This window comes from Salvia splendens, chromosome 1, assembly GCF_004379255.2.
Source record: "Salvia splendens isolate huo1 chromosome 1, SspV2, whole genome shotgun sequence".
Lineage (NCBI taxonomy): Eukaryota > Viridiplantae > Streptophyta > Magnoliopsida > Lamiales > Lamiaceae > Salvia > Salvia splendens.
This window is the reverse complement of record NC_056032.1, coordinates 4825802-4849559: the sequence shown is the minus strand read 5'-3', so window position 1 is coordinate 4849559 and position 23758 is coordinate 4825802. Positions and strand designations below refer to the sequence as shown.

The window sequence follows — 23758 nt, the reverse complement described above, 5'->3', positions numbered from 1 at the left end:
TATTAATTATACAATATACATGGATCTACAATTCAATAAAATATTACATGATCTATAGTTCTATACAAAAAGTAGGAAAAATAAAGTTACATAAAAAAATAAAATTAACTCCTCATCTAGACTCAAGTTTCAATACATATGACCTATAGGTAGATAAAGTGGTACAAGTTGCAATCATTTGTAGGGTCCGACCTAAATTTAAAATTAACTCCTGCACACAAAATTAAAAAAGAAGATGAAAGTTAGAACAATACCTTGATTAAATAAATGAATATATAAAGGGTGGCAGCAAACACGATCGTTGAATTGTTTATGTGTTTAGGAATGCAGAGGAGGCTGAATTATGAAGGGTAGAAAGTAGGGTTTGAGTTTGAAAATTTTGATGTGAGCGTGACTGATGTGTGCGTGACTGTGTGCATATATAGAGAGATTAGAGAATTGAGATTGAGAATGATCAGAAAACCGTGTGAGATATTTGAGATATCAAAGATTTGCAGATTTTTAGGTAAATTTACTTTTATATTAATGTTTAATTTAGTAAAAACAATTCAGCAGCAAAAAGGAAAAGATTTACGTAAGAAAAGATTGGAGAATTACCTTAAAATGTTAACTGCGAAGCATGTATTAGCTGTTAGGGCGACCCACTCGAAACGCTCGACCCCGCCGACCCAGCGCGACCCATGCATCTCGATCAACCCACCCATGTTGGGGCGGTGCCGGTCTCGACCCGGGCGACCCGGGCGACCCGCGCGACCTAAACGCCAAATTAACAACACTGATTCTAAGTAAAAAATGTGAGCATGAAAGATAAATGATTGCGAAACAAAATAATACTAGTAATATTTAAACTCACTAAAGTCAAGCTGATGATGTATATATTATTACAAGAAAAACATTGAAATTAACATGCACATACAATTACAAAATAGATTCTCTAAGAAGTAATACTTGACTATGCGTGTGGTGGCGACAACTTCTTATTCGTGGTGCATATACATCCTCGATCAGATTGATTGACCGTCTCCATTTTCATTAAATAGCAAATTATAATTGCAGTGTGATTGCAAGCGAGATTGAAAAAGTTTTTGCACTCAGTCTTCAAACTAGTCATACAGTATAATAATAATAATATAAGGAAAAATGCATAAAATTAAAACTCAATTTTAAATAATACTCCTATATTGATATTGATACTCACTCATCCTAGGAAAATTACCAATACTCTTTATCTCCAAATTACATCTATAATTGTGCAATTTGGGATGAACAAAACATACCTAATGTAACTCGAAGCAGAGAAATATTTATTTGGTTGGCTCGGATCGGACTTTTATTCCTCACGCTCCTATTTCGATTCCCCTCTTCTCATTCAATTTCTCCAAATTTCTTCATCCCATCGCCGTAGCTTGTCCCATATTTATGAAGGCTGATTCAATCAAATCGCCGGATTTTATCGCAAATCTTTTATTTTAAGGTAAGAAACAATAATTACCAGTCTGCATTCGCGGTGATTCTCGCGAATTCGTATCGCAACGCATGTTTGCATGAATTGGAGATCCTCCGATTCCGAAGCCTGATCTGCATTTCGTTTTGTAGCTTCCGAATTCGTAATGCGTTGCTGGGATCTGTTGATTGAGTGTCTCTAACTTCACTTTTACCACTTGTGCTTGCTGTTTGATTCGTATGCGTGTGGTGGGAAAAATAAACGATAGGTGCATTTTATTTAGTTGACTAAATTGTTTAAATCTTAAAGCTTGCATTAGCTCCGACGTTTATCCCAGGTCCATGATATGAGAGTTCTAGTTGAAATTCGAAATGCATAAAACCTAAACTGAGTGGAATCCCTGTTTTCTGAGAAGTGTATATTTTCAGTTTAGTTTTGTTTTCCTCTGTTATCTCTCTCTCTTTCGTTGTGGAGTTCAAACTTCAATGTGATTGACTGCTTCCATTATGTTTTCAGGTTTATTACAAGAAATTCATACGAGGAATCTATGATACTGAATATATATATGTTTATGCATGAATTTATATTTTGTTAGAAAATGGAAGAAGAGGAAACAAAGAATCATAAAGAAATGTCTGGTAATGACCATGAATCACAGAAGAATGAAGGCACCAGCGTAGACGATAATATATTATTATCTAAAGCTGCAGATATAGAAAGTGATGCTAGTCATGCCAATAATGGGGGTGGTGGTACAGATTTAGTCGGAATTAATACAGCTTCTCCTATTTTAGATGATGATCTTTTTGACCATATTCCCCTGAAAGATAAGGAAAGAATAGGTATTGAAACAAATCAGTCTCCAGGTCCTGATGACATCAGACATTCATCTATTGGAAGTGAGGAAACATTTGAATTTACCTTTCCAAATGTTCCGTCATCTGGCATAGATTCTTCGCCAGATGCAGGCCTGGATTATGGTCTCCGCTCAAGCTTTGGGGCTGAGAATGATTCCAACTATGACATCAATGAGTCCCTGTCTTCATCTAGTCTTGATGCTTTGCAGCCGTACGGAGATTTTGGATACTCTGCCTATTCGCCTCAAAAGCCAAAATCTAAACAGTTGTCACCTACTGGGTCTCCAGAGCTTTTGCATTTAGTAGATTCAGCGATAATGGGGAAGCCAGAAAGTTTAGAAAAAATGAAGAGTGTTGTTAGTGGTGTTGAGAGGTTCGGAGGAGATACTGATGCAGTTGCTGTGGCTTACGTGGTAGTTGATTCACTTCTTTCCACCATGGGAGGAGTTGAGTCTTTTGAAGAGAATTTGGATGAGAACCCACCCAGTGTGATGCTGAACTCTAGGGCTGCTATAGTGGCTGGTGAGCTCATTCCCTGGCTTCCCGACATGGGAGATTTTGATGGTTTTATGTCTCCTAGGACTAAGATGGCGAGAGGACTGCTAGCCATCTTGCGTGCTTGCACTAGGAATAGAGCAATGTGCTCCGTGGCTGGTTTGTTGGGGGTACTACTTCGGTCTGCCGAGAGGATGTTCGTTCAGGATATCTGTTCAACAGAGAAAGTCAAATGGGATGGAACTCCTCTGTGCAACTGTATTCAGTACTTAGCTGGGCATTCTCTTAGTCCACGGGATCTGCACTATTGGCTTCAAGTAATTAACAGAATTCTCAGGACAGTCTGGGCATCTCGTTTAATGCATTCACTAGAGAAAGCAATGTCTGAAAAAGAGGTATTAGGTCCAGCGAGTACTTTTGAGTTTGATGGTGAGAGTTCTGGTCTGCTGGGCCCAGGTGAAAGCAAGTGGCCTTTTACCAATGGATATGCATTTGCAACTTGGATCTACATTGAATCGTTTGCTGACAACATAAGCACAGCAACTACTGCAGCTGCAATTGCAATGGCTGCTGCCGCTACATCCGGGAAGTCATCCCCCATGTCAGCTGCTGCAGCTGCTAGTGCACTAGCTGGTGAAGGCACAGCACACATGCCTCGTCTATTCAGTTTCCTATCTGCTGACAACCAAGGGATGGAAGCATATTTTCATGCTCAATTTCTGGTTGTTGAATGTGGAAGTGGGAAGGGAAAGAAAGCTTCACTGCATTTTACTCATGCTTTCAAGCCGCAGTTCTGGTATTTTATTGGCCTTGAACATACTGTCAAACAGGGTCTTCTTGGAAAGGCCGAAAGTGAGCTTAGGCTGTACATTGATGGTTCATTGTATGAAAGTCGTCCTTTTGATTTGCCAAGAATTTCAAAGCCTCTTGCGTTCTGCTGTATTGGCACAAATCCTCCTCCAACTATGGCTGGATTACAACGCCGCCGCCGCCAGTGTCCTTTGTTTGCTGAGATGGGACCTGTATATATATTTAAAGAACCAATTGGGCCAGAAAGGATGTCACTTTTGGCTTATAGAGGAGGTGATGTGCTGCCTTCATTTGGAACTGCTGCTGGGTCCCCATGGCTGGCAACAACCAACCATATCCATAATATGGCCAGGGAAAATGCACTTCTAGATGCTGAAATTGCTGGATGCCTTCATCTTCTATACCATCCTAATTTGCTCAGTGGTCGTTTCTGTCCAGATGCTTCCCCTTCTGGTGCGACAGGTATCAGGATTACACTTTTCACTTTTGAAAAACTCAATATAAATAAAGGTTCACAAATTTGATTGTTAATATAAACTTGTTCGCAATATGTGATCACCTTGTTTCTTTAAGTTAGAAATGGCTAGTGTTTTTTAATTATATCCATAAAAAATTGTTTTGTACTTAGTTTGATACCATATGATGGTTCTTATTTCTTTGATATGGATTAGTTTCTTGCTTTATGTTTGGGACACCTGAAGACTAATTGAAAATTAATGTTGGATGGAATTATTTTGCAGCATAGACCTATCCTTTGCATGACATCATTCTCTCTGTTCTTGAGTCAAAGTTGTTTTCCTAAATAGCGGTATTGTTTCCCCAGACATATTAACTGGTCCCTAGTTGTAGCATTTTTGGTGGAGCTTGCTTTTACACTAATGTAGAGTGTTGACACACATTTTTTCACCCAAAATCAATTTAATGATAAATGACTCCAAATTCTCTACATTATATTCTTGCTTCTCTTTATGCATGGTTTGAACTACTTGACATGCTACTTTTCCTTGGCGAATAATGATCTTGTGTATTTAAGGAAACCTCCGGAGGCCAGCAGAGGTTCTTGGTCAAGTGCATGTTGCTACAAGAATGCGGCCAACAGAAGCTTTATGGGCCTTAGCTCATGGAGGCCCCATCTTCTTGCTGCCTTTGGTAGTTGGCAGTGTACATGAGCATAGCCTTCAGCCACGGAAAAGTGACCTTTCTTTGTCCTTGGCCACAACTGCACTTGCAGCTCCTGTATTCAGAATTATATCTTTGGCTATTACGCACCCTGGAAACAATGAAGAGTTTTGCCGACGAAGAGGCCCTGAAATATTATCGCGAATCTTGAATTATCTCCTCCAAACTTTATCTTCACTTAAATGTGCAAAACGTGATGGTCGTGAGGAACTTGTAGCTGCTATTGTCTCCTTATGCCAGTCCCAGAAGTTCAATCATGCACTTAAAGTGCAGCTCTTTAGCACCCTGCTTCTTGATCTAAAAATTTGGAGATTATGCAGTTATGGACTGCAGAAAAAGCTTTTATCATCACTTGCAGACATGGTTTTTACCGAGTCATCGGTGATGCGAGATGCAAATGCTATCCAGATGCTTCTTGATGGTTGCAGACGATGCTATTGGACTGTTCGTGAAACTGACTCTGTTAATACATTTTATATGAGTGAGGATACTCGTCCTGTTGGTGAAGTGAATGCTTTAGTCGATGAACTTTTAGTGGTTATTGAGCTATTAGTTTTGGCAGCTCCACCGTCTTTGGCTGCAGATGACATCCGTTGTTTGTTGGGTTTCATGGCTGACTGTCCCCAATCAAATCAGGTACAAACTCACTTATGCTTTTATACGTTTCTTGTCTAAAAATATATTGGTGGTAGAAACATTTCTGTCATTTTGTCTTAGTTTCTTTTTCAAACATAAATCTCTGTAACTGCATATTAGAATGTATCTGACTTATAATAAAGACACATGGGAAGCAACTTAGTTGTGTTGACCTCATATGTCCTCTCAGATCACTGAAATCTATGGGCTTGTTTAATTGCATTTCAATCTTCATGTCTAGTTTTAACTATTCCCTGCTGGGATTACCAGATTGTATGTGGAATGAAATTATGCTTGGGTTAGTGTTTGGAAATTGAGATTTTATAAATCTGAAAATAAGACGTATAGATAAACTTAGCTGAAAACAAGACATATATTACGTAGTGAGTTTTACTTTCGGGATTACCGATTCACAAAGCTGCTGATAAGCTTAGCCAAAAGCCAATTTGAAGGCTATTCATGTTATAAATTTTTGCTTTTACTTTGCACCCAACAATTTGGCACCTGTTTGTATAATCGAATATTCTGTCCTTATTTTTGGTTATTTGGTATGTAGTAATTTTCATATCCATCTAATTGTGAAGTTCTTTAACCATGTATGCCAAATCTTCTGGAATTTATGGCTTCTCTCTCCTTCCAGGTTGCTAGGGTGCTACATTTGATTTACAGGCTTGTGGTTCAACCGAACACATCACGGGCTCAAACCTTTGCTGAGGCATTTATATCATGTGGTGGCATGGAGACCCTTCTTGTTCTGTTGCAGCGTGAAACAAAATCTGGAGACCATGATGTCTCACAAATGTTGACTGAACATGATAAAGGTTTATCTTCTGCCAAAGTTGATGAAGATAATAATCATGGTGATGGGAAATCTTTGGAGAGAAAAGATCTTAGTTTACAGGAGAATGCTTCTGAATTTGAGAATTTTGATGGTTCTACTGTATCTAGCACTGAGAGGATTTCATCCACATCCGCTAATCCATTACCTAAAAATTTGGGTGGTATAAGTTACTTAATTAGTGCTGAAAATGCACGGAATAATGCGTATAATGCTGACAAAAGTGACGGCATAATCGTACGAATTGTTAACCTCCTGGGTGCTTTGGTAATATCTGGACATTTAAAATTTGATTCACCTGCTGCTTTGGATGTGACAAGCAACCTCCATGGTTTGCCTGAGGCAGGAGGTACCATGTTTGATGACAAGGTTTCTCTTCTTCTTTTTGGTCTACAAAAGGCTTTCCAAGCTGCACCTAACCGGCTTTTGACATCCAATGCGTACAAGGCTTTATTGGCTGCCTCAGTACGTCTTCCATCCTTTTGCTTCCTCTTACTTCCTTAAGAAACTTCTGCTTGTTGTTGCAATGCCATTTGTAATATAATAGGCCTTAAAAAGCTCTGTATTTTTCCATTAGCTCTTTAAGTGGGCTTAGATGAGAAAATTCAATCTTTGATGAGTAATGCAGTGCAAGGATGAATAACTATGTCAGAATTGGTTGGTACAAATTCTGACCAAATAGTGTGCGCGTTTTAGATGTAAAATGGATCTGATATGCTCTCTCACGTCTATTGCGATGAACTAATTCTCATGTCTGTTGCAACCTTCTCTGGTCAATTATGGATATTCACCTAACATATATATCCCCATTTTTTTTATTGTTTCAAAATTATCATGAACTCTTTTGTATTGCTTGGATCAGAAAGCCCAGTATGTATTCCTTATTGGTTGGCAGTATTATGCTTGAATATTAATTTATTGATGCTCGAATATATGCAAGGAGATACTGAATTAAAGTACTATTAAGTTGTATTTTGGTCTTTTTGACAACCGTTTTTTGCGTTATCTTTGCTTTCCAGATAAATGTGTCTTCAACAGAGGATGGTCTAAACTTCCATGATCCAGGGCACCACTTTGAGCACTTGCAAATCTTGTTGGTTCTTCTTCGTTCTCTTCCGTATGCATCAACATCACAGCAAAGTCAAGCACTTCAGGTGCTAAGTTGTGATATTCTACTATGCCTGGATTGGATGTTTCAATCTCTTTAGACTTTCACATCTTCCTCTATTTCATTTGTTTTTTTCTCTGTGCTATTTTAGGAGCTTAGCTGAGGTAGTGTTGGAGAGAGTTCTTATATGATAAAGTCGTTAGCAAGGAAAACATGAGTCCACTTCTAAGATAACTTTGATGTTTGAAGTATATACTTCGGTCTAAAAGCATTTTTTGGTAGAGTCTCCCAATTGATTAATGCTGATGCTATCATGAAATTGCAGGCATATTCTGGGCATACATTTCTCATTCCCTTGTTTTCTTCTAGCTTATTTGCCTTCATATGGCTTTATTATTTAATATACATTGCATGCGTCAAGTTTTGGCGTTATCTCTCCAGTAGTAGAGGGTTGAGCATTATATAGCAACAACGGAGTTTTTTGGAAAGTACTCAATTTTTCTCCTCATCTTCTCTGTTGAATTATGTAATGAAATTTTGTATTGCTTTCACAAGACCATTATATCTAATGTTTTTATCCCAAATTGCTACTCTACCACAATGCACATTGCAAAACCATATTTAAATGATTGCTAAACCTAGTGCCTTTTTTGGGGAAGCTAACTATAGTGCTGCTGGTTCCATTTGAAATCTGACACCTCATGTTTATGTCAGGATCTTCTGATTTTGGCTTGCGGTCATCCAGAAAACAGAAGCAGCCTAACAAGCATGGAAGAATGGCCAGAGTGGATCTTGGAGATTCTCATATCTAATTATGAGGTCACATCACTTATCACTTAATGGCTGACATGGGTATTTGAACCTTTTTGTGGTGCCATTTCTCATTTACATTTTTTATGCAGAGAAGTGGAAGTAAAAATGGTAACCCTTCCAGCTTGAAGGATGTAGAAGATTTCATACATAATTTCTTGATAATATTATTAGAACATTCAATGCGCCAGAAGGACGGATGGAAGGTCAGTGTCCCTTTTTGTTGTCTTCTATTCACACCTTTGTATTTTCTGCCAAGCAAATGAGGTGTTCGTAAAATTATACTCCCTCCGTCCATGGAAAATAGTCCCATTTGTGGACGGCACAGGTTATAATGAAAAATTGGTAAAGTAAGAGTGATGGGAGAAAAATTAGATAAAGTAAGAGAGAATGAGAAAAAGTAAGAGAGAAGGAGAAAAAAGTGGGTAAAGTATGGGAGAAAGTTTCCATTTTTGAAATGAGACTATTTTTCGTGGACAGAGGGAGTAAGTAATACTTTAATAGAACATATAGGGGGGGGGGTGAATGTCTTGAAGATGATATCTTAAATCCTATAGGCTTTGGTATATTTGTTTTTTTCCCCTCTTTACTGTGTGTCAACCTTTACATAGTTCAGTGCCACGTAATGCATGAGTTGCATGTGTACTATTTCAAAAGATTTGGTGCCAACATAAAATCTTGGCCTTCCAATATACATATCATTTTATCCTTCTTTTGTTCTTGTTTAAGCTAATCTCTTTGTTTTTTCCCAACTTTGTCAACTTCTGAGTTTCATTGGTGTATCTGGCCATTACTCTGACAGGATATTGAAGCTACAATTCATTGTGCAGAATGGCTGTGTATGGTGGGTGGTTCTAGCACTGGAGATCTAAGGCTCAGGTATTGCCTGCCCAAATTACATTTTTCAGTATTTAGTTTATAGTGTAGAGAGCCATGGATTTTTCTCAAATCTTATTACTGTATCATTATTTTAATTCCCTCATGTACGGTATCAAACAAGGTTAAAACTTGTGGGTTCTGCTCTCCGAATTCTGGTCTGAGGGCAGTTAGCGGTCTAAACTGAAATTGTGCCAATAAAGACAATTATGGGACCTGTGGCTATATAATTGTTTTACATTATGCGAATTGTTCTAGAATTTCAAGAGGCTGATACTGTGCTTCACAGACGTGAAGAATCATTGCCCATCTTCAAAAGAAGGCTTCTGGGTAGCTTGTTGGACTTTACTGCTAGAGAATTACAGAATCAGGTAATGTTATATCTTTGCTACAGAAATTTCTGTTTCTGGTTGGCCATGTAGGGTTTTCAGTTTTCTCTTCATTTGCTGACAATATTTTGCTTTTTGTTGCCTGTATTATCGTCCTGCCTTGTGAGGCAATAACTTCAGTTTCTGTATATTAAGCAAGTCTCAAACACTGCTTTTCAACAATTACTGATAAATGTTCAAAGTTAATCATTATTCATATGTATTCTTTTTTGAGTCACTTCCTGGGGCACATTTTTATATTTTTTAAAACAATTACCAATTTTTAACCTACCTGTCAAAATATGAAGCTAAATTGGTAGTGTTCTACGGATTATTTATTATTGCTATTCTTGCAATGCTATAACAATGTCAGCCATTTTAGCTTTTCTGTCCTTCAGACTCAAGTTATTGCTGCAGCGGCTGCTGGTGCGGCAGCTGGAGGATTGACACCTAAGGCTGCAAAAATTGAAGCCGTGAATGCTGCTCAGCTCTCTGTTGCTTTGGTTGAGAATGCAATAGTGATCTTAATGCTTGTTGAGGACCATTTACGGTTGCAAAGTAAACTCTACAGTGCTTCATCTACTTCTGCTACTCCACTTTCGAGTATGTTTCTTCAGGGCGGCCGCTCTTCAACTGCAATGCCAGATCCTACAGCATCTCAAAAATCATCAACTAGTGATTCTGGACGACCCTCTCTCACTGTATATATGTACTTATATTATTTGATGAGATGAGCATTTTTTACCTGCAATAATATTGAAATACTTGCATGTGATTAACCTTTATTAAGTTTTACTTAGCAAGTCAGCATGATGTCTAACACAACACCATTTTCTAGTCAACCATTGTATGTCAAATTTGAGAAGGCTCCAATTCCAAGTATTTACACCTGTCTGAGGGGCACCATAAAAAAACTTTCTTACTTGTTGGCATGTCATAATCCTATGTGTCATGGCAAAAGGTCTGTCAGTTGTTCCCGAAACACTACTCTCATAATTCTGAGTTTAAAGGCATAGATTGGAGCTTTGGTCCTGAATGAGTCTAACATTACACATGATCAAAGTCCCTCTTTCAAATTTCCTGCATTTGATTGTTACAACTAGAAAAACTAAATCTACTTGCTCTTGTAGGTTCTTGCTCCAATGGCGGATGGTAATGGGCAAATTTCACCAGCTGTAATGGAACGATTGACTGCTGCAGTGGCAGCAGAACCTTATGATTCAGTTTCCTCTGCTTTTGTGTCATATGGGAGCTGTGTCCTAGATTTGGCAGAAGGATGGAAATACAGAAGTCGGTTGTGGTATGGTGTTGGACTTCCACCAGCGACATCTGAATTTGGTGGAGGTGGCAGCGGTTGGGAGTCCTGGAAATCGGCGTTAGAGAAGGATGCTAATGGAAACTGGATTGAACTTCCACTAATAAAGAAGTCAGTTGCAATGCTTCAAGCTTTGCTATTAGATGAGTCCGGACTTGGTGGAGGTCTGGGTATTGGTGGAGGATCCGGTACTGGAATGGGAGGCATGGCAGCTCTTTACCACTTATTGGATAGTGACCAACCCTTTTTTTGTATGCTTCGGATGGTGCTTGCTTCATTAAGGGAAGATGATGATGGTGATGATCATATGCTAATGAGGCATGTCGGTACTGAAGAAAGGTCAACTGAGGGTTCCCATAGAAAATCTACCAGCACCATTTCGTTTGAGACAAACACTAAAATACCAAATAGGAAACCACGATCAGCATTGCTTTGGAGGTACCATCTAAGTAGCCAAAATAAATTTTTTATTCTTATGCAAGGAGTTTATTCCTGGTGGTGGCATATAATGTGTTCAAATGCAAAATCTACTATTATGTCTTTTTTAATTGTTTTACTAATCATGAGCTGATAGTTAAACATGTGCCATGTTCATGTTGCTACACAAACACCTCAACTTGATAGCATTATATCTAATGCTGGCACACAGTCTACCAATCGGCCTATGGTCTCCCCAGTTGGTCTTGAACAAGAACGTCCAGTTCATTAAATAGCAGCTTCACATATTCTTGACTATTCTCTCACCTGGGGACTGCAGGATGTTTTTCTGTATACACAAAATGAGACTAGTTGACTGTTAATTTTGTGCAGCGTGTTGTCTCCAATCTTGAACATGCCAATATCTGAGATGAAGAGGCAGCGAGTCCTGGTTACGTCTTGCGTCCTGTATTCAGAGGTCAGACTTGTATATTGTCATGGTGTTACTGTTTGTATAGTCTTCTACCCTTTTGTGAAAGCTGTTTTATTCTTCTGCTTTACTTTATATATGTCCATAATAGGACACTTAAAATACAGTTATTCTAATTAATATGCTGTTACCATAGTATTTTTTCATGTTGCAGGTGTGGCATGCAATTGGAAAGGACCGAAGTCCTCTACGTAAACAATATCTGGAGGGCATCCTTCCCCCTTTTGTTGCTGTATTAAGAAGATGGCGGCCTCTTTTGGCAGGAATTCATGAACTTGCTACTGCAGATGGTGCTAATCCCCTTGTTCTTGATGATCGTGCTCTGGCAGCAGATGCTCTGCCTATTGAGGTGGTTATCCATTTCTATTTTGAAACAATGACATTTTTCCTGAATTTAGGGATTCTTTCTTTCAGTCGCACAAACTAGGATCAGTTCAGCTTTTGATGCATCTCATTGTAAGATATAGAGAATCATTATTGCACATACATTAAAGTAGTCAAATGCAAACATCTGTCCCAGTTCAACGTGTTATGGAAAAAGCATGCATGATCTATGTGTAAGAACATTGCAATTATGTGTTGGATTGCATTAGGCTTAGGCGTGATTAAAGAACATCTTAACGTCTCCTGCATTAACACCCATCCATGAAATGAAGCCGCTAGAAATTCTTTGATATGTCATCAATTGTAACCACAGATTCACTTTGCCCACCATCATTAACAGGTATTCAGAAAATATATACTCCGTATTAGCTAATATTTTCTCAATAGGCCTGTAGCCCAGGTTTCCTTCGTATGTCGTGGATCAATTTATTTATCACTAAAAAGAAAAAAAGTTGCTCACCATGATAGGGCAAGATTTCTGTCACTCCTATGATTATTCTATCTAACACTGCTTTCCTCAGAAAGTAAAATAACTTATATTTGTTTACTGATGCCTTTAGGCTGCTCTTGCCATGCTGTCTCCTTGCTGGGCTGCTTCTTTTGCCTCACCCCCCGCTGCTATGGCATTATCAATGATTGCTGCCGGTGCTGCTGGTGGAGAAACCCCTGCTCCTCCAACTTCCACATATCTTCGGCGTGACTCATCAATGCTTGAGCGAAAAACAAATAAGCTACATACTTTTTCAAGTTTCCAGAAACCGCTGGAGCCACTTAGCAAACCTCAGGCGGTTCCAAAGGACAAAGCCGCTGCAAAAGCAGCTGCTTTGTCTGCTGCCAGAGACCTTGAACGTAATTCAAAAATTGGATCAGGAAGAGGTCTCAGCGCTGTGGCAATGGCTACATCAGCGCAGCGTCGGAGTAAAAGTGATTCTGAACGAGTAAAGAGATGGAATGTTTCTGAAGCCATGGGAACTGCCTGGATGGAATGCTTACAATCAGTGGATTCAAAATCTGTATACGGGAAAGACTTGAATGCTCTTTCCTACAAGTATATTGCTGTTCTCGTTGGAAGTTTAGCTTTGGCTAGAAATATGCAGCGATCTGAGGTATTGCATTCTTGTGTTGAAAGTTCCAACCATCTCTGATATCACAAATCACAGTTACCTGAACTTTCTGTCTGATTTTAGGTTGACAGAAGGTCACAAGCTGATATAATATCTCAGCACCGAATGCTCACTGGAATACGTGAATGGCGCAAACTTATCCACTGCTTGGTCGAGATGAAATGTCTCTTTGGTCCATTTAGTGATGATTTATGCAAACCTAAGCATGTATGTTTACAAACTGGACTAGTTTAATTTATTTGAGTGTTTGTGAGACAATAATCTGTTAATGTGAACTTTGATGGTGTCAGGTTTTCTGGAAGCTAGATTTCATGGAAACTTCTTCGAGAATGAGAAGAATCTTGCGGAGGAACTATCAAGGATCAGATCACCATGGTGCTGCTGCAAATTATGAAGACCATATAGAGCAGAAGCAGGAAAAACCTGAAGCTGCAAGTCCATCTAATACCTCTATCGTGGCTGTAGAAGCAATTTCATCTGATTTGGGAAATGATGAGTATGAGCAGGACGTGGCCTATATGGATGTTAGAGCAAGTGGTGAACTGTCTGATGATATTCAGAGAATATCATCTGGACGCGGTGAGAATTCACTGAAGTCAGGGGAATCTCTGGAAGTATCAGTTACTGATAGCCTGGACTCAGAACCTATTCCAACATTGGTTGCTCCCGGCTATGTCCCGTTTGAGCATAATGAAAGGATTGTTCTTGAGCTTCCATCATCAATGGTCCGTCCACTAAAGGTCCTAAGAGGCACTTTTCAAGTAAGTTCTGCATATATTAATCAAGATATACTTTAATGTATCGTTCTAGCCCATTTTCCTGATGCATAAATGTGGTCTTACTTTCTGCATGTTCTTTTCTGCTGGTGTTGCTATTGGAAATTTCAGCATCTGATAATATTGGAACCATGAAAATGATAATAGGGGACAGCAAAAACAAGTGATAGTGATTCAGATTCACTTATGTTTAGGAAGTAACAGTGTGGTTTTGAGACCAAAACTAACCATGGTTTTCTATGTGCTGCATTAAGTGGCAACACTAAATTTAACCCTTCCCACTGTTCACTTTCTGAAGCTCCATTCCATATGATGCTCATGCTGATGTTGAACTTACTTGCATAACTACTTGTTAGTATTCTATTTTCAAATGTGTCAAATTATGTCTTTTGTCAGATAACGACTAGGAGAGTCAATTTTATTATTGATCGCATGGATAATAGTGCTATGAGAGATGTGGAGAGCAAAGGTAACAATGAAGTTGAAGAAAAGGATCGAAGCTGGTTGATATCATTGCTTCACCAAGTATACAGCAGAAGGTTAGATTTGATACTGGTTCATTCACATGACCATACTGCTACTATCTTTTCTTCATGTTCATTATATTACTTGTAACGGTCCTACTGCCTATTTTCTTCTGCCTCTAAATGACCTGGTTTGTAAAAATCTTTCTATTTGTTTCCTTTTCATCTTTTGTGTTTATTTTATCCTGGGAGACAGATTCCTTTAAATGCTGAAAGTTTCATGTTCTGGTGATTATTAATGAACAATAGTCAATATATGAAAGTGCAAAGACCATTTTTTTGGGGGGGGGGGGGGGGAGAATAGTGCAAAGACCTTAATAGCTTTTATATGGCATTTTCAAACTATCATCATTAGATTCCTACTCAGGAGTACTCACTGACTGAACAGGCATGTTTCTTTTTTTCTGGAGTTGGGGGAGGGGAGATCTGAGGCTTGACCTCTCCCTGTGGCTCAAGGGAAGTCTGCCACCAGGGTGTCACTGGATGGACATCATAAATTCATAATTCATTAATGTTATATGTAAAAGGGACACATTAATTTAGGTTTCTCTTGAAGGCTTTGTATCCGTGCCACATCCCCAATTAAGCGTGATTCTATAAGACAGTATGTTGTTGAAGATGCAATTTCCTATGGAACATATTTGTCCTACTGACAGCTTTTATTTTTTCTTTTATGTTTGTGAGTCTCTGATCTGGTTTCACTGTTACTTAGAATGCTATGAGGCCTCTTTTGGAATGTGCATTATTGACTCATTCGCCTCTTTCAGATATCTGTTGAGAAGAAGTGCACTTGAGCTGTTCATGGTTGACAGGTCAAATTACTTTTTTGATTTTGGGGTATGCTTCTCCATATAATCTATAATCCCACAAGATAGACATTTCACCTTTGCGCGTAATTAATACTCCCTGCGCCCACTTCTCCTTTCTCCTGCAGAGCACTGAGGGACGGAGAAATGCATATCGGGCTATTGTCCAAGCCCATCCTCCTCATTTGAACAATGTCTACCTAGCTACTCAGGTATTGATCTTGTGATATCTTCCTACCCCCTTTATATTAACTAATGCAAACCAATATTCCTTTGTCAATGAGAGTAAGTGTTTCCATGCAAAGAAACTGACTCCACTTGTGAATATAAGCAGGGGTGTAGCCAGGAAATCATGTTGGAGGTGGGGTGAAATATTTATAGGGTAGTTTGAAAATTTAAGAAGGGGGTATTTAGTGAATATCTATAGATATATTTAAGTTGAAGTATATAAATATAGGATTGTGAGAGAGGGTTGGGGGGGGGGGGGGAAATTTGCCCATCAACCCAAAGGCTAGCTCCGCCCCATATAAGGGAAGTGCATACCTGGATCATAATGTTTTGAGCTTTCAAACTGATCTTACTACGCAGCCTTCTAAAAAGTGTTATTATTTCCTATATTGAAGAGACCTGAACAGCTTCTAAAGAGAACTCAACTGATGGAGCGTTGGGCTAGGTGGGAGGTACTTTTGAAAATCAACCTGAAGTACAAATATCCAGTAATTTGTCTTGAACTGACAAGTGTCTGATAAATTGGCCATTTAATACATTTGTGCAGATCAGCAATTTTGAATATTTGATGCAGCTTAATACATTGGCTGGGCGCAGCTATAATGATATAACACAGGTGAGACTTTACTGACATTCCATACTCATCTTATGGTAGAAAAGTTGACATTTTAATACTCATCTGCATTTTTATGTGCAGTATCCTGTATTCCCATGGATTCTTTCTGATTACAGCTCACAGAACTTGGACCTTTCAAATCCTTCTTCTTTCAGAGACCTCTCAAAGGTGGTTTAGATGTTCTTTTTTTTTTCTTTTATTGTTGTAATTTAAATTACAGAATGGTTCAATTTTACATAAAATTTGTATTGCAGCCAATTGGTGCCTTGAATTTTGAGAGACTACATAAATTCCAAGAGAGATACTCCAGCTTTCAAGATCCAGTCATTCCTCGATTCCATTATGGTTCACATTATTCAACAGCTGGAACAGTGGGTCCTCTCAATATTCATCCTTTACATTATACAAATAATACCATTCTTCAAGCCTACTGACATGTTTAAATGCTTACTAGCAACATAGTCACACAGATGCAAATTAGGAGTAGTTAGATAGCACTTAAGCAATTTTCTTTTATGAGGAAGTCGAGAGTAATTAGTAATGATTGCAAGAACCATCTCTAGATTTATCCATCAATCTTTTTTGGTGAGATCTGGCATAAAATTTGTCAAAATTTATCCAGAGTTTTAGTTGGAGACTGGATGTAATTATCACATCGCATTTTGCATTCTAGTCGCTCATCAGTAATGGTGTCGAATAAATTTATGATTAACGGGAAGGAAACCATCTAAATTCATGCATTTGATCTGCTAGCTAGTAAGAGCCAAGGACATCAAATCAAGCAGCATGTAGATCGATTGCTACACTAAATGCATTATGATTGATTCCTCATTGGCTTTATTGAACCTTCTATTAAAAAAAAGCTTGTGAAGTTGTTTTTCTGCAGGAGCATTTCTTTCCTAATGCTAGTGTCAAAATCATTCTACCTTTGGTTTTAGACTATATCAAACTTTAATTCCGTCAAATCGTTCTCCCTTTGGTTCTAGACCATATCAAACTTTCATTCTATTTTCTTTCCATTTTATGTGGCAGGTGTTATATTACCTCACTAGAATAGAACCTTTTACAACCCTTTCTATTCAACTCCAAGGTGGCAAGTTTGATCATGCTGACAGAATGTTCTCAGACATTGCTGCAACTTGGAGTGGAGTTCTTGAGGACATGAGTGACTTAAAGGAATTGGTAAATGCATCAATTTTCTTGTGGCTTACTATCCTTTTTATTTGCATTTTTCATCTTGACCTGCATTTAAGAGTAGTTTCCTGCTATTCTTTCATATGGTTGTATTAATTTGATTGGCCATGGTTGCTGCCAGGCATTGAGGATATGTAGCACTTAAATCTACTAATATCATATTGCAATTCCTTTCGTTGCTGAATGTAGGTTCCGGAGCTATTTTATCTTCCAGAGGTTTTAACCAACGAAAACTCAATTGACTTTGGTACAACACAACTTGGCGAAAAGCTTGGTATGCATCTAAGTTTCTTGCTTCCGTTACAATTTTGATTTGTATTCGTGATAAGAAAAATATTTCACCCTAGCTTTGTGTTATATTTATACCATCTGTTCACATTATAGGCTCAGTTCGGCTTCCTCCTTGGGCCGAAAATCCAGTTGATTTTGTCCATAAGCATCGGATGGCACTTGAGAGTGAGCATGTCTCAGAACATTTGCATGAATGGATCGATCTCATATTTGGGTACTTTTTCACTTTTTTGTTCTTATAGCCCACTTTTCATATTTGTGTATTTTCCTTTTTGTTTTTTTAACTCCTGAACCTGCTCTCTCTCTCCCTCTCTCTCTCTCTCTCTCTCTCTCTCTTCTATATTTCACTCACATGCACATGTTTATTGATGATTTTGCTTTAATCTAAGACTTGTCTAATTTCTACATATTTAGGTATAAGCAACGTGGAAAAGAAGCTACACAAGCTAATAATGTTTTCTTTTATATAACATATGAAGGAACTGTAGATATTGATAAGATACTAGACCCAGTAAGTTAGCTTTCTTGTTCAATTTTCAATCTTTTTTCTCAAGTATACTCCCACACTTAAATGTTTAAATATATGTGGAAGGTACAACAACGTGCTACCCAAGATCAGATTGCTTACTTTGGCCAAACCCCTTCACAACTTCTGACAGTGCCTCACATAAAAAGGATGCCGCTGGCAGATGTCCTTCAAATGCAGGTACTTAATAATGCCACAGATTATAGTTATGCTCTATTTTCCCCCTTGTAGACGAACAAGCATGCCCATAGCAATCGTTACGGACATAATACAACTGAAATGTTGAATCTTGCTGTAGAAGATGTGGGTATAATCCAGTTGGTTCTCATACCAAATCTTTTGGGGTCAGAGAACGAGGCTTTGAGTTAGAGTTGAAATATTATAGCAACAGACCATAATGATTTGGGGATGGGGGATTATATGCCATCAAATATATCATCAAATCGAATGTATGATTTCTGTTACCCATAGTGATAAAATCAGATCGAGGAAAGATTTGACTGGATTTGAGCTTGGCTCGGTTTCAACACATTTATTCTACCTTAAATACTTGATCTTGAAATAAGAGACTGCTCAATCTATATGATAGAATCTCAAAAAACAGTACGTTACAGATAGGGATGAGCATTTGATTTATTTAGTTGGTTTTTATGGGCATTTGAAACAAACCGAATAAAACTGAATTATACTAATTCATTTGTTGAACTCAAAGAATGTACAAGCTTTCTAATTTGTGGCTACATTTCCTGATACCAGCAAGATTTTGTGCATGGCTTTAGAATCACTGAGCTGCTTGCTCTCCATTATTGGTTTTTTTATCTGGTTTTTAATCTGGTATCTATATGTATCTGTTTATCAGCTTGTATTAGCTTAACCAAATTTGTTTGAGTTTGCACTAGAAGTGGCAAGTCCCGTGTATCTGATTGTATTCCTTGTGAGTAGACCATTTTCAGGAATCCCTCAGAGGTTAAGCCTTATATGGTTCCTTTTCCTGAGCGTTGCAATGTGCCTGCTGCTGCCATTCATGCATCTTCCGACTCTCTTATAATTGTTGACACCAATGCTCCAGCGGCACATATAGCACAACATAAATGGCAACCAAACACACCTGATGGCCAGGGGACACCTTTCCTTTTTCAGCATGGAAAGCCTGATACAGGTGCTGCTGGTGGAACTTTTATGCGAATGTTCAAAAGCCCAACTCCGTCTGAGTCGGAAGATTGGAATTTTCCTCAGGCACTAGCATTTCCAAGTTCTGGAATCCAAAGCACAAGGATAGTTTGTATTACTTGTGACGGAGAAATTATCACTGGTGAGGATATGTTCTTAGAGTAATTTGGTTTTAATGCTTCCCTTCCGAGTATATGTGACTTCCAGAAGTTCCAGAAGGCTGTCTCTTCGAGCCTAAATTGGTTGTAAATTGGATACATTGTTTATCAGGCAAAATGTTTTTTTTTCTTTAAAAATTAAAAATCTTATACGATCAACTAAGTGGGTGTTTTTTTGTTCTTATTATGATTTTATCATCCCACAGAATTGTAATTTATGACATACTCTATCTCCTTGATACTTCTCGAGTTCCCAGCATTACTTTAGCTTCTAGTTCATTAGGCATTTACTTTACTATAACAGTGGCCTTTCCATAAACTTGTATTAAAGGCCTAATACTCTGTTTTAGGTGGGCATGTGGACAACAGCGTAAGGCTGATTTCAGCTGATGGAGCAAGAACATTGGAAATAGCTAGAGGACATTATGCCCCAGTAACGTGCTTGTCTATGTCTCATGATAGCAACTATCTTGTGTCTGGATCTCGGGATGCTACAGTTCTACTATGGAGAATACATCGGTCAACAATTTCACACTCTAGCAGCTTGCCAGAGATTTCAGGTAATCCCAGCACACCTAGATCGTCAAGCAGTGCCAGGAGATCCAACTTGGCAGACAAGTCTACGAGGCACAGGATAGAGGGTCCCATTCATGTCCTTCGAGGTCATCTAGGGGAAATAGCATGCTGCGCTGTCAGTTCAGATCTTGGGATTGTTGCTTCCTGTTCCAATTCTTCTGATATCTTGATTCATTCAATAAGGCAAGGTCGGCTGCTTAGAAGACTGCCTGGTATTGAAGCTCATTCTATGTGCCTATCTTGCGATGGAATCATAATAACCTGGAATAAGAATCTGTATGCTATCAGCACCTACACTCTTAATGGAGTTCTGGTTGCTACGGAACAACTTCCAGTTTCATCAACAATTACTTGCATAGAGGTCTCTATTGATGGTCGTAGTGCTTTGGTTGGACTAAACCCTTCTGTGGAAAATGATGGAGGTTCTGAGTGCAGTCCTAAGCTGAGTGCAGATCATGAATCAAGTGAAGGAAATAGACGGGAGCTGCCTTCTATTTGCTTCTTTGATCTCTACACTTTAAAGGTATGATCAGATCTGCTGTCATTTGCATAAGAGTCCCGTTAAGATTTGTACATGTCTGAAGCACTGAATTTATTCCCTTAAATGCAGAACGCAGAACCAAATAAATAGGTCATTATAAGAGAACACTGAATGTCATTTTTACTTCGTTTTTAGTTCATTATAGGAAATTTGGATTAAGATGAACTAAACGATATAAATATGACTTCCATTGTTCTCTTATGTGCGTTCTACGTTTAAAATTAGTTCCGTATTGATCACATACCCATACCCACACCCTTATCTTTTATTAATGCTTTGGGATCTTTTTCCTGCAGATCTTTCATAAATTAGAACTAGCAGAAGGACAAGATATTATCTGTATTGCTCTGAATCAGGACAATACAAATCTATTGGTTTCTACAGCAGATAAACAGTTGATAATATTCACCGATCCTTCAGTAAGTTGCACCCGCTATCAGTCTCTTGCTTTTTTCATTTCTTTCACGAAAAATGCATGCTTTGAGAACTCTTGAATACCATTCTCTTATGAAACATCACAGCATATAGCTTTGTTGCGTTCGGCTTTTCCACAGGGGAAGGAAGTTGTGAATTGCGTCACTAGCTTTTTCTCTGGGCAAATATTTTAAACGAATTTTCAAATTGCAATCGGGGATGGGGATGTTACTTAAGGCTCTTTTGTTTCACTGTTTGCTTGTTGTAAAGGAAATATAACTCATTCCTTCTCCTTGCAGTTGAGTTTGAAAGTTGTCGATCAGATGCTCAAACTGGGGTGGGAAGGTGACGGATTATCTCCTTTGATGAAGTAAAACGCCTAAGATGATCGATGTCAGACTTCATTTGCACTAGGAAGTGAGTCGTTGGATGTTTATTGAATAGTTGTAGTTGTAATACCCACCAAGTTGGCAAGTTTTGTTGCTTGAAAGGCCTCATATGAGTTTCTTCATAATGTTATTTTTCGCATTGTTGGTGTAAAGATTTTTGTGTTCTGTTGAGGCCGCTCTTGCCACTTATTATTGTATAAACAAATGAGAATATTGTATTTTAATATTATAGCAATGTAAATTTCCTCGATTTCTTTTCTTTTCTTTTCTTTTTTCCATAATGTAAATCAAGCCTGTAGAATCTCACATCTCAGTTCTTCAACAAGTTTGTTCTTGGTTCTGCATAAACGTTGAGACTTCCGCTGATATGAAGTGTGAGCATGGTTCTGTACGTCACTATGTTGCTCTCATCACTCAATCTGAACCTGAAGAAGCGAAGTAGTGCTGCTGATACGATCTTCATTTGTCGATAGGAAATATCCTTCCCCAGACACGTCCGAGGGCCAGCCTGAACATCGAGCAAAGCATCAAACACGTGTGTGCAGTTAGTTCAACTCAGTAGTGACAAGCTAACTTACGTTGAATGCCACAAATTTGAATGGCGACTCAGGCTGAAACACCCCATTTTTGAGCCATCTCTCCGGTTTGAACTCCTCTGCATTGTCCCCCCAGATATACTGCATGCGCCCCATTGCATACGCAATGTAGTAAACACCGTCTCCCCTTTTCAGTCTGTAGCCATCCGGCAGAGTGTCGTCCGTTTCAGCACACCTCCCATCCTGAAGAGTTCATGTATGAACATAAGTGATCTCTCACAGTATGTTTTGAGTTAGGAAAAGAAGCATAAGCTAAGGTTTGTGTTGCTATACCACTGGAACTGCAGGGTACAGCCTCAAGGTCTCGGTTATGGTTGCGTGAAGGTAATGCATTTCGTCAAGCGCTTCATCTGTGATGCTCTCAACAAATTCACTAACAGTAGCATCATTTCTTGAACAGAATTTCCTCACTTCTTGTGCAATTTTTTCTTGGATAAGTGTATTCTTGCAGAGCATGTAAAGAAACCAAGAAAGAGCGTTGGCTGTGGTGTCTTTCCCAGCAACCATGAAGCTGAGGATAATATCCCTCAAGTACTGATTGTTCATCGTCTCGGGATCCTTCTTGCTCTCCACCAGAAATCTAGAAAGCAAGTCCTTCACATTCTTGAATCATGAAATATGAATTAGTTTTGCAACTATACAAAATATATTATGAATCACTAAAAAGAAAATGGGACTCACATCATTTTGTTCCTTCTCCATCTGTTCTCTTTTAGTCCTGATCACTCTGTCCACGAAGCTATGGATGAGACCGATGTTCTTCTTCAAGGTTGCTTCTCCACATATGTTGAGGTATCGCTTTATCTTCCATATCGGATCTACATAACGCCTATACACCAATTCATTCGAGTCATCAAAGGCCTTAATGAACTCATTCCCTTCTGCATTCGACTCCTCTAGGCAGTTCAGATCGACTCCAAAACCAACAGTGAATATCGAATCAAGGGTGTATCTCATCAGCAAAGCCTGCCACGACGTTCACATAAACCGTCGAAGAAATAAACTAATACCGACTCATAGACAAATATTGATGAGATCTGCATTACCTGCACATCAAAAGACAGGTTGTGTTTGGAGAATTCTTGAACTGTCTTCACCAGTTTCTCCGCTTTCTGCCTGAACACCGAGCAGCTGTAGTCTCTCAGCACTCTGGTCGAGAACTCAAATCTCGCGAGCTTCTTCTGCTGGCGCCACTTGTCTCCATCCACCACGAAGATCCCTTGCCCAAACAAATCCCCCATGATGTCTTGATTGTACTGCTCCTTGTTGAAGTTGTAGAATTTGGACTTGAGAATATACTCCACGTTTCGCGCATCAGCCGTGTACACCTCACTCTGATCCGGAGCTAGAAGCCTCCAAGTTTTATGCTTCTTGGCCATCTCAGTTTGGTAGTCATACAGCCTATTCAAGTAGAACAGCTGATCAAAAACAGTCCCAACCACAGGAGGGTAGTCTCCATTCCTGATGGATTTTCCAACGAAGATTCTGATTAACAAAGATGAAACTAGTGCAACAACAGCCAAAGCTGCTGCTGCTGCAGCTATGTAAAAGATAGCACTGATAAAATCCATCTCTGCAGAAGTTGATAATTCTTGTCCAAGCCTATATGAAAGGGAGCAGTCTTTTAAAAGATCAGAGAAAGTTCAGACAAAATGATTGTGTCATTGATGATAACGAGCCTGCATAAATTACAAAAGCAAGTAGACAAAACAAGGCTCGATCAATAGAGAGAAGACTTTTTAAAATTTCTCAGGAGAATTTGGCAGTTTTGTTTGTGAGAAGACATCTTGATGTTTTATACT

The 23758-nt window shown here is 38.8% G+C and overlaps 2 protein-coding genes across 2 annotated transcripts; one reads left to right on the top strand and one right to left on the bottom strand.

Annotated features, from left to right (window-relative positions):
• Nucleotides 1–1250: 1250 nt before the first annotated feature.
• On the top strand, nt 1251–21619 carry LOC121809427 (BEACH domain-containing protein C2-like). Its single transcript, XM_042210050.1, has 32 exons — nt 1251–1474; nt 1961–4068; nt 4640–5421; nt 6062–6724; nt 7279–7413; nt 8082–8186; nt 8270–8383; nt 8980–9056; nt 9343–9424; nt 9820–10122; nt 10552–11174; nt 11547–11631; nt 11798–11992; nt 12588–13133; nt 13215–13358; nt 13442–13912; nt 14324–14466; nt 15219–15288; nt 15386–15469; nt 15881–15937; nt 16033–16101; nt 16183–16269; nt 16356–16472; nt 17134–17283; nt 17485–17569; nt 17680–17800; nt 18001–18097; nt 18179–18292; nt 19055–19424; nt 19791–20539; nt 20854–20976; nt 21271–21619. Exons 2-32 carry the CDS (start codon nt 2043–2045, stop codon nt 21343–21345), a joined length of 8862 nt encoding a protein of 2953 aa, XP_042065984.1. The 5' UTR covers nt 1251–1474; nt 1961–2042; the 3' UTR covers nt 21346–21619.
• Nucleotides 21611–23728, bottom strand: LOC121809436 (cytochrome P450 704C1-like). The gene is made up of 5 exons (XM_042210060.1): nt 23003–23728; nt 22638–22922; nt 22230–22559; nt 21939–22139; nt 21611–21868 (listed from the first exon to the last, which is right to left on the bottom strand). Exons 1-5 carry the CDS (start codon nt 23525–23527, stop codon nt 21671–21673), a joined length of 1539 nt encoding a protein of 512 aa, XP_042065994.1. The 5' UTR covers nt 23528–23728; the 3' UTR covers nt 21611–21670.
• Nucleotides 23729–23758: the final 30 nt, after the last annotated feature.

Bases quoted from the DNA above. Each gene is read 5' to 3' on its own strand.
- LOC121809436 (XM_042210060.1), bottom strand. From the start codon at position 23,527: ATGGATTTTATCAGTGCTATCTTTTACATAGCTGCAGCAGCAGCAGCT. The intron at 22,923-23,002 runs GTAATGCAGATC...ACGTCGTGGCAG, and splicing joins ACCTGTCTTTTGATGTGCAG to GCTTTGCTGATGAGATACAC. The intron at 22,140-22,229 runs GTATAGCAACAC...TGAACTCTTCAG, and splicing joins TGTACCCTGCAGTTCCAGTG to GATGGGAGGTGTGCTGAAAC.
- LOC121809427 (XM_042210050.1), top strand. From the start codon at position 2,043: ATGGAAGAAGAGGAAACAAAGAATCATAAAGAAATGTCTGGTAATGAC. The intron at 9,425-9,819 runs GTAATGTTATAT...TCTGTCCTTCAG, and splicing joins CTAGAGAATTACAGAATCAG to ACTCAAGTTATTGCTGCAGC. The intron at 10,123-10,551 runs GTATATATGTAC...TTGCTCTTGTAG, and splicing joins CTGGACGACCCTCTCTCACT to GTTCTTGCTCCAATGGCGGA.